Raw genomic sequence first — 10,822 nt, 5'->3', positions numbered from 1 at the left:
TTCATACAATTTTGTACAAGAAAATTTATTTTTTTCAATGGTAGTGCAGTAGTCTCCGCTTATTAAGTCCACGATTAATAGGTCCATCCGTTTATTAAGCCAAAATTGGTTCAGTCCGGAATTTCTGAATGTATATTGTATAGGAGTGGCAGAGAAGCGTCTCCCGCTTAATAGGTCCACCCGCTTAATAAGCCCGAATTTGTCCTGTTCCGATATGAGCGTAATAAGCGGGATGACTGATATTAAGCGGGATGGCGGATTGAAACTGATATGAAATTGCAAAGTGATTCTTGCAAAATTATATGCTTCCAAAACGTTTGGGTAGCGCCAACCAGTATTTGAGGACTCCTGCTACTGCACTGTTAAAAAGTTAGGTTTGTATTCTGCTGCAGTGTTATGAATGCTTTAACTTATGTAGTCCACGGCAAAATATTCGACGTAGAAGGAAGAAAAATATTATGTTCAATATTATCTGGCTTTGTTTTACGAGCAAGCCCATCACGTGCCCTGTAAAAGAAATTACCCTCATGATCACGATGACGTGAACACAAAAATCAAACGGGGAAGGGATTGGTTGAAGCCTCCCTCTTCCGAACTGGAGGCTACCTTCTTGCAGCCAATAAACATGAAAGTTACCCACAACTTCGTCAAACATAAAATAAATTAGACCTATTGAAATACTTTCTTCGTCAAGAGCTCAATATTAAATTTTAAATCTAACTTTCAAACCGTTGATTTAATGAAGATTGTAAAATACAAAGTGCAAGTCTTTTTTGTAAGCGAGAAGTATTTGTATAAATCAAAAATACACGAAATGTACCTAGAAAAATGGAAATTGTCATTTTGTCTGGGACAAATCCCTATAACTCTTGCCGAAGATTGTTTCGTTGAACATCAAATTATATCGTCTAACTAACCTGTTTTTGTAATTTTTGATGAGACGTAACTGCTGTTATGGTGCCCTTCAATTTGTTTTTATATCCTTCTTTATCGGCCGTATGAGTAGATTGTGTTTACCGCATGCACTATTACATAACCAAATATTTACTCACAAAATAATTAAACTCTTGAAGAACTGCATGAGTCAACGTGATTATATAACCCTTGGTGAGAAATGGAAGAGGTTATCATGCTACCGGTGACTGGGAATAAGCCAACTTCAACTTTCTGATTATATAACTGCACTGCAAATTGCAATACCAGTTAATCATTAATGCGGTTGTGTCTGTTTCGTAATAATTTCACTAATCAGAATAGTTTTGAAAGATACAGTATATCAGGCGAATGTTTCAAACCAAGTTTTAGTTGATTTTTTTGTTTTGTTTCGGCTGTCAATAATGGAGCAGAATTTCAAAGAATAAAAAGATTTTTCACTTTTTGTTTGATTGTGTTTTGTATATTACAGTTGACTTCTTGTCACGAAATATCAAAACAATATCACTGCTTTATATCAAGAATTGTGTTGTTGGGTTTTAATCCGCAAAATGGACTTGAACCTTACAACATTAATTAAAAGGTTGATTATTGCAATTGCAAACAAATATTTGAAAAATTTTACAAAATAAAAATGCAAATTTGGAAGTAAGCCTAACTGATGAACATGAAGCATATTAGGCTACGTTTTTCAATACAGAAGCAATTAAAAAACAATCCAAAAAAATGATGGAAAGTGTCATTTTTGTAGCTTACCATTGGTGGATAATCGTTTGTGGGGTTTATCAAGTCATTTGCATCTGACCTGTCACCAAGCAGAAGACGAAAATAGAAGGATTCCTAGTTGCCTGAGTAGATTATATACAGTAGCTTCTGGACCTTTTGCGGAAAAGCGCCAGGCTACAACTCAGGTTACAAGCGGTAGAAATGAAACGTTCATCTTAAAGTTTCGAAATTTTTCATTGGGAGGTTTTTGGATTGCAGATTTATTCATTGTTGTGTTGTTTATTTGCTGTTTGTGAAATTCTGCTTTGCTGATACTTTGAAACCAGCCATGACTCCTGCATTGGAAGAAAAGTACGAAGAACCTGCTGAAAATGAAAATTACTTTATGTTTGGAAAATGTGGAAAATCAAAACTTGCTAAAATACTGAATAATGTAAAATTCTTCACGTTCTTGCTCATTTTATTTGCAATTCTTGCAGGTAAGATTTGTTTCAAAAGGAATTATATACCCTACATCAGGGGTCACCAACCTTTTTTGCATGCAGGCCACTTTGGCACTTAGGAGAGCTTTGGCGGCCGCACTAATAAAATTTTAGGTAGGTTCACTCTTATGCTAGAAAAGAACGCATTTCGTACCCAATATCCAGCATTATAATACATATTGTTAATATTTATTTTAGAATACCGCAGCAACAAAATTAGTCGAACAACGCTATACTGCCAGGCCAAACTCCTTTAACAACACTTTTGACTTTTTTAACATTGCCTAATAAACGAGGCCACTTGTTTTGCGCACTAATAGCTAGGCGAGCGGTTTCATCAGAATATTCATCGCCAAGCAAGAGTGGTGTTGTCACTTCGCTTCAGAAAAGATATCTTGCCATTAACAGTTTCAGTAAACATAGAAATGTTTGACACATCGCAATACAGGCAACAATAGTGACCTGCAAACACATCAGCGAAAAATAGGCTCCAGCAACAGGGAGAAAGAAACCAGGCACCATGAAACAAACGCTTGTGGAAATCACCGAAAAAACGTTTCTATCGTAACTCATGAGCAGTGTTCCCTCTAAAAAAGCGATGAGTTGGTTTTTCACCCTTTTAGTGAGAGTTTATAAAACCGTCTTTCCTTGATTATTAGACAAATGTCACTTGCGGTGCTTATCAGCATGGCAAGAATTGTTGATTAACAACATTTTGCAGTACTAAGCTAAATATTTTCATAATACCAAAAAAAGTCTTTAAATTTATATATAATATTATTCCAATTTATTATAAATTGAGTTGGCACATCGACCTATTTTGCCAACAAAAACTTGCATAAAGGAACACTGCTCGTGAAACCCAATAACGGTGAAACGCGCAATAGTGTTTACAAACTTAAAATAAGCAGCCCGATGCTCACAGACATTTTCGAAATTCAAAAACAGACGTTTAAAGCAACCACTGGAACAGTGTGGCTGGACATCGCATTGGAATAACTTTAAACGACCCCTAACTAGAACTACAATATGATTGGTAGGTCGGTGGAATCGTATGCAAAGCGAAAATATGCTTCCCGAAAAGTATTTTTTGCCTTCGTGCTATTTAACTCCTCAAGAAAAGTATTTTTGGTTATACTTGTGAGCTGATACCTTCCGCGGGCCGCACATAATCAGCGTGGCGGGCCGCATGCGGCCCGCGGGCCGCCAGTTGGTGACTCCTGCCCTACATAGTTATTTAAGGCCAGCAGGAATAAAAAGAAAAAACTGGGGAAGTTTTGTTTTCTTTGCCGTTTTTTCTTCTGTAACTACACCCATCCTAATTTATTTATCAATATCTGGAGTTCGGATAGATGTGTTTACAATAGATGTAGATTGTAGAGTAGATAGACGTAGGCTACAACAACAAGCTTAGTCAGCAATTAATTAAGCAGAGTGGTATGCTACGGTTAGAATAAGTGCCTCATCCACAGTGGTACTGTCTATCGATTATCGCAAGTCACTGCCAATGTTAAAAGCAGAGATTTATTTGTAAAACGATGTAATTTTATTGGTTTACCGTGCTTCGTCTTATAGCCAATAGCTTACTTGCTTGTAAATAATATCAGGGCTGTGGAGTTAGTGTAAAATATACGATTCCCACTCCAACTCCTCGATTTATAACCGGCCGACTTCTCCGACTTCGCCTTTACAGTGTTGAACAGAGTGTAATTTTTGAGATTCCTACTCCACTCCTACTCCATAAAACCAGAATCAACTCCACTCGAACTCCTTGAATTTTTATCATTTCAGAGTTTGAATCCATTCCAAAATTAAATTCTAATTTCACGTGATAGACCTACCAGCCAATGCAAAAACACAAAATATCTCAGGGGTGCAAAAACCATTGCCAACACTGGCAGCACGTAAATGTTTTCAGTGGCACACAAATATAAGCATCACCGCCCAGTTGAAAATTCTTGTGGACAGTTTTTTTTACGAGCAGAACTAGCCTTTTGCTCAATGGTTCTCAACCTTTTCGTCTTGGCGAAGCCCTTTTGGTGCCTTCAAAGCGGGGACGGACCCACAAAAGTTATTTAAAATTTAAATATTTTGCGTCTCCCAACAACAGAAACAAATGTTTCACAAGTTCTGAAGAAACATACTTGGAAGAATATACTAAACTAGCGATCAAAAATTAGTAATATAATTCTTGATTTAAAGTTTTTCTAGTTTTCGAAAATCAATAGAAATTTTGCGATTGCGACCTTAACAAAGAATTCCTTCTTTTTTTTTTTTATTTGTAATCCATATTTTGTTGTATTCACAGTCATAGCAAAACTGTGAGTGTTAGTAAAAAGGGAGCTTGTTCCACGGCTTTTCGGCAGAATTGGTCTAGTTTTGTTTTGGAGTCACGATTAAATTTTTACAGTCGCTTTCCTTTCGTTCCATTTTCACCGAAATTTTTTCGATTTCGACTATATTTTGCGCAAATTTGTCATACTTGGGGCTATTTTGAGATTATTTCATCATTTGTGACAATTGGGCTTTTTTTGGGCTACTTGTCAGCAGAAATTGGGCTGGAAATTAAAAAAAAATACTTGGCTAGTAGGATGTTGACTAACTGTTTCAAAGTGCTAAGATAAGTATTGTCTAGCTATTATCGACCAACACTTAGGTCTAGCTTTGTGAGTCTGTAGAGTTTTGGCTATCTGAAGCCGTCTTTAGTTACAAGTCTACCAGAGGTTTGGATAATTTAACTCACACGCTAATGAACATTATTTTGTAGCTTCCTTGGTACTTGGTGCTTTTGCTGTTAATGTGGGAATACTAGAAACCAGGTTCAGCTTCACCAAATCAGATTCTGACTTCATGAGAGCAGGCTATGATCTTGGATTCTGCATCTTCGCTCTTTTAATTGCTTACTTTGGAAACTACTACAACCGAGCGAGAATTGTAGCTTATGGCTGTATTGCTTTTGGCTTTGGAGCTTTTCTTTACTCTCTACCTCACTTTACCACTGCCTTGCATCAATATGGAGGACCGACCTTAAAGCGTAAGATCCTTGAAATGTTTAAGTAACAGTTTTACATGACTTACTGTAGGCTACAATTAAGCGATCAAAAATATAAATGTAGTAATTGCTTAAAAATATAAATTAAACTGTTTTCTAATTAAAGACTTTTTTCGTTTAGTTACTTGTGATCCAGACTTCGAACCAGACTGTCTGTTCAGCAATTCGGAGCTAAACTATTACAAATACGTCTTCTTTGTCAGCAACTTTGTAATGGGCGCCAGCATGACTCCGTTTTATATCTTGGGATTTTCTTACATCGATGACAGCGTTTCAGAGAAATCTTCATCAAATTATTTAGGTAAATTATTAACAAGATATTTGTGTGGTTGGAGTTGTAGGATATCTATTTATTACTCACTGTATTGTTTAGTAGCAAAAGTGTAACTAAAGGTTTTGTGAAAATACAGATAGGGGCCCATTAACCATTTTAATGATAAAATGTTATAATAATAATAATAACAATATTTATATAGCGCCACATCCACAGTCAAACTATGCTCCTGGGCGCTGTACATGACAATGGTGATCAGGATCTAATTTTGAAATACAGTCAAAGTTCGATAACTTAAATCTCTTTAACTCGAAACTCTCCCTACCGCAAAGGCAGTTGACTGGTCCCTGCAAAACGTCTATCAGATACATGCTAAAAACTAAGCCTACTGTAACTCGAAGCTCTATAACTCGAGACTTTGGTTGATTCGAAGCGTTTTGATGCCCCCAGGGCATATGCAGCACACTATATCTTGAAATTACTGATAACGTCAATGTTTGAGAAGCGTTGCACATGCTTGATACAGCTTGGATATCAGTAGGGGCAGAAACGGTAAGCAATTGCTTCAGACATGCCAAGTCATTGTCATAAAACTCCTGACATTGAAGTCACAACGGACATATTTGATGCCGAAGATGACATCCTCATTGCTGAGCTTACCAATCGTGCTGTCAATCCCGGTGTGATTTTTGACGGGTCATACGAACAGGGCCTCCGAGAGAAGTCAGCACTGGTCGGGAAACAATACGAAAAATGGGCCCCATAATATTTTTTAGTAAATATTGCGTTGCATGTTCGTGCTAAGCTGAAATTAGCCTACTTTCCTCAGCATAAAAAAAAACTTCGTTCAATGTAAAAATCATAATAATCACTGGGTTACACTTGCAGCAAAAATACCATTGAGGCTAACTATTTTGTCTAGAAAGCTTTGTAAACACACAATAGGCCTACAGGCAACGAAAATAGTTCAACCAAGCATTTAATTCAGGAGTGTCCAAACTTTTTCCCACGCGAGCCAGATTTGATAATAAGTCTTCGCGGGCCAACAGCCACAATAATTTTTCTGAAAACTGCAAGTTGAATTTATATGATTTTTGTGTGTCTGCAGGCCAAAAATAACACATTGTGTCTGCAGGCCAAAAATAACACATTGTGTCTGCAGGCCAAAAATAACATACAACAACAGGCGCGGGCCATACAAGAACTTCTCGTGGGCCGGAGTTGGCCCGCGGGCCAGACTTTGGACATCCCTGATTTAATTCAACCCTTTGTGGACTTTTTGCAATGCAAAGTTACGGATCACAGCATCAAATGATAAAATTTTGCGACTTCTGAATTGATGCACAACATGTATAGTGAGGCTTTTCAAATTTCAATCGGTTTTGAGTCATAGGCCTACTGGAGGGCAAACAATTCTTTACAGATTTCAGTAATTGCAAAAACCACGTTATTAAAGCGCAACCGTTGGAGGTAGCTATCGGAACACAAAAAAATCATAACAAAACTATTTGAAAAAACTAGAGCTGGGGAATCTTTATCGACTAGAGCTGGAGAACACCTGAATTTGAATTATGTACAGAAAATCGCAATTAAAGATCACATTTTTTCATGTACAGAATGCCAAAATAACGTTTCTATCAAGCAGTTTGGGATCATGTCTAGAGGCAGGTCTGAGTATCAAACTAAGATCTTGGAAGCCTTGTACATAAAACGTCACAGTCCACTTTTGAACAGACAATTGTATGCTTGCGGCTCGTCTTTCTTGCTCTCTGTATTTTAAAATTATTTTTTTCGCACCTTGCCTTTCTACCATATCATGTGATCTGTTTAACACCTTTTGATGCAGTTACCTTTGATTCTCGTGGAGCCTATATCGTTGAGTTTGAGCTAGTCAGAAGTACTGTACAGTTTTTGTCTTTTTCTGTTTATAGATTTAGTTAACCATTGTATTTTTTTCAGATGTAGTTAATTTGTATGTATATTATTCCTGAAGAGGACATCTTGTGATGTCGAAAACGTTCGATACTTAATTTGTTGCGTAGTTTTATGTTTATGTAAATGTAATAAACTTGAAGATGTTAAACTTGATCACGTTGCTCGGCTTCGTATGCCTATGGTTCAACAAGACAAACTCTCTACCGAAGCTCTATTTGAAAAAACCTTTCGAAAGTTGCAATCAATGATTCCTTGTGTAGAGATTATGGGGTGGTTCGTTCTGGTTTGCAGCTGAAGTTTGCTGTGTGGCTTTCTGTCAAAAGTACCAAATCATCCAAAATGTCTTAAAAAATGTCATTGTTGTAGCCTACAAATGGTTTAAATTTGTCCCACATGCCTGCAACTGCACAACAGACATACGATGAAATTTTCATGGAACTTCAAACTCATCCACGATATGTTTGAGTTTGTTGATACATTTGTCAATTCCAACAACTATCGAATCCTTTGCAATGTACGGTAGAATACATTTTCTTCGAATGATTCAGCGAGTTAAGTGGAGACGGAGTTATAAAAGCGTTCTGTTCTCAAGAAAAAAAAATCATTTTCTTTTAAATTTATAATTGCCACTGCAACTTTAGTTTGCGAGTAGCAGCCTACTCTTCTCAGCTTTCTCTTACTTAGATTACATCTTCCTTAAATTTCATTAAATTCATCATTGAATCTTGTTTAGGACCGTAATCTACATAATGCAAAGCAGTCACAAATTTAAAACTGCTAGTTGTAAGCTAATTTAGCATTGACTCAGCTTCCGATCAAGCTCTTGTTGGTTCCAACTTGATGCATTTAATAAACGTCTTTAGAGCTTCAATTGCAAAAGGGTAATGTAAAGCATTGGGTTTGACTGCACCACGCCTTGATTACCCTCTCGAAGTCAATTTTCTTTGCAAGATGATAGGACAGCTTACTTTAGATTTTTCAGAATTTTTCCTCTGACTGGGCTATAACTTTAAAGATGCCACTAGCTTACAGATAATCAATTACTCCAAAAATGATAAGACATTTGAACAACGCTGTCTGTAGGCAACATTATGAATTCCAACTAGATTTAAGCAACAACATCCATAAACAAAACAATCAAATAAAGAAAAAAATCACTACTTTCCAAAATCACATCATGAGAAGCATGACCAACGAAAGGCTACTTGACCACACGAAAACAGAAGATCTTTTAACTATGACAAAATTACATCCAATTGCAGCAATAAGTTAATAAAATCAAAAGTTTTAAAACTGTTCGGCCACACTAAAAGATCACAATTCGGAATCAGCAAAGTTTGCACAGAAGGCAAAGTAAAAAGAAAAAGAAAACGTGGCAGACAACCAAAACGATGGCAAGACAACATCCAATCATAGACCGGACTCAACTTGGCGACACTGGGCGAGTTGGCTCAAAATCCCCACTCTTGAAAGCAAATAACTCATGTTGATGCGCAATCTGCTGCATGCGGAGATGATGACTGATGATGATCCATAAACAAAAAATATACAGGATTTACTTTCTTTAATCGTGCTTGGACTGATACCTGTAACTTTCCCAGATAACTTATATTGGATACAACATCCTATGCCTGGACAACGCAGATTTTGAAGTTAAGGTTCAGTTGTCAAGCAAAAATAGTTCCCGCTTAGCTAAAACAGCACCAGATTTCAAGTTGACACTATCAATACAATCGAAACCGTTCAGTAATACAGAATCATTTCAGCTTCAGATTTTACGTCTTGAATCTGTTCAACATCGCTTACCTTAACACGAAAATGATTTTTTCTTGATGAGAAGCATCGAGAGTGACATTTACAACGATTGAGAAATACTTGGAACTACGCACTTCATTTAAGAATTTGTTGATTGTTTAGTTGGTACATTTTTACTTTAGTACTAAAAATGGGGCCCCCTCAAAAGTGCAAAAACAAAAATCTACTCGTTTTTCCTTTACAATGTTTTGCTAGGGGGGAAACTGGTCCGACTTCCCCCCCCCTTCTCGGAGCCACTGCATACGAAGACTATGTAACAGCTGATCACAGTGTTGCAACTATTACCCTTCTGACTACAAGCGCTATTCTGGAGGCAGTAACAGAAAAATACAACATAGCTGATACTGCTGCAAGTGATGACGATGGTGACGACGAGCCGGATGCCTGGCCTATCCAGCAACAAGAACGCTTGATCAGTGCATGGGGATACGTGACTTTTTGGAAATGCAAACAGATTCTGCTGAGGCTTTTGTCCAATAAACAAACTTGAACAATGCATTGCTTTGAGGAAATGGAGGCACTGCTGTTGACAACTATTTGCATGTGTTCTTTATGCGTATGTAGGCTACTTCTAATACTGCAGTACTTGTAGCGTTATTACAACGTGTTTTTTGCGAACAACGGATACCTCAAACTATGCATAACTCGTGTCAATCTCTTCAACTTCGAGCGAACTTTGATATCAGTGTGGGGAGTTTACTCAATAAATTCCTACCAGTTACGCCCAGGGTGTAATGTCGTATATGAATTTATAAGCCTGCCATCTGAAAAACTATGTTCTTTTCTTTATTTATTGATACCGTAGTTTGAATTCTGCTTGTTTTATACTACTGTTGAAGATGATTAACAATTTATAATTTTGAAAGGTATGGTCAATGGTGCTTATGTATTTGGGTCTGCCGTTGGAATTATAGGTGCTGGAAAAATAAGAAGCGACATATACATCGATATTGACAGAAACTATGTTAGGTAAAATAAAATAGAGTAGATGCAAAGTATTTAAATACGTTGATTTAGAGATTTGAAAAGAAAAACAAGCGTAGGCCTATGCCCTATACTTTGTTTCCTAAACGTAACGATTTCACATTTCAAACGTGGTGCTTGTACAGGCCTATTTAGTAGGCCTATCTACTTCCATTTATACCTCATTGCAGGTAGGTTTTTACGTTTTACGTTCATAGCCTCGATAATTTTATTAACATTTCCACTTCAATGAAGTTTTTTTTGTCTAAGAAGTACTTTATATTTATTTAGTATTGTTTTGTTTTGGGGGCCCGGGATCTCATTGGTAGGCCACATGACCCAAATTATCTTCCCAGCAACCCTGGGCGTCAAAGCGATCTTTTTTTTTGGAGTTTTGCAAACACTTTCATCACGCTTACAACTATAAAGTATTGTTAGCAAAGACTAAATTAGTAATAACAACTTTATTTACGGAATTTGTAACTTTAGTAATCAGTTAACCAACAAAAATTTTACAGCGACCTTCCTTACTACGACCCAAGATGGCTAGGAGCTTGGTGGCTATATCCAATGATCACGGTAGCTTGCAGCTTCATTCTCGCAATTCCATTCTTTGGGTTTTCTCGGCATTTACCTGGTTAG

At 37.0% G+C, this 10,822-nt stretch overlaps 1 protein-coding gene across 1 annotated transcript; it reads left to right on the top strand.

The window, feature by feature from the left end:
* Window positions 1-1,987: 1,987 nt before the first annotated feature.
* Window positions 1,988-10,822, top strand: LOC145776127 (solute carrier organic anion transporter family member 4C1-like). The gene is made up of 5 exons (XM_082587530.1): window positions 1,988-2,138; window positions 4,909-5,175; window positions 5,315-5,494; window positions 10,084-10,186; window positions 10,699-10,822. Exons 1-5 carry the CDS (start codon window positions 1,988-1,990, stop codon window positions 10,820-10,822), a joined length of 825 nt encoding a protein of 274 aa, XP_082443656.1.

The sequence above is a fragment of the Aplidium turbinatum genome, chromosome 8, assembly GCF_918807975.1.
Source record: "Aplidium turbinatum chromosome 8, kaAplTurb1.1, whole genome shotgun sequence".
Taxonomy (NCBI): domain Eukaryota; kingdom Metazoa; phylum Chordata; class Ascidiacea; order Aplousobranchia; family Polyclinidae; genus Aplidium; species Aplidium turbinatum.
Note: the sequence above shows the minus strand (reverse complement) of the source record. Positions and strands in the feature narration are given on the sequence as shown.

Bases quoted from the DNA above. Each gene is read 5' to 3' on its own strand.
- LOC145776127 (XM_082587530.1), top strand. From the start codon at position 1,988: ATGACTCCTGCATTGGAAGAAAAGTACGAAGAACCTGCTGAAAATGAA. The intron at 2,139-4,908 runs GTAAGATTTGTT...ATTATTTTGTAG, and splicing joins TTTATTTGCAATTCTTGCAG to CTTCCTTGGTACTTGGTGCT. The intron at 5,176-5,314 runs GTAAGATCCTTG...TTTTTCGTTTAG, and splicing joins TGGAGGACCGACCTTAAAGC to TTACTTGTGATCCAGACTTC.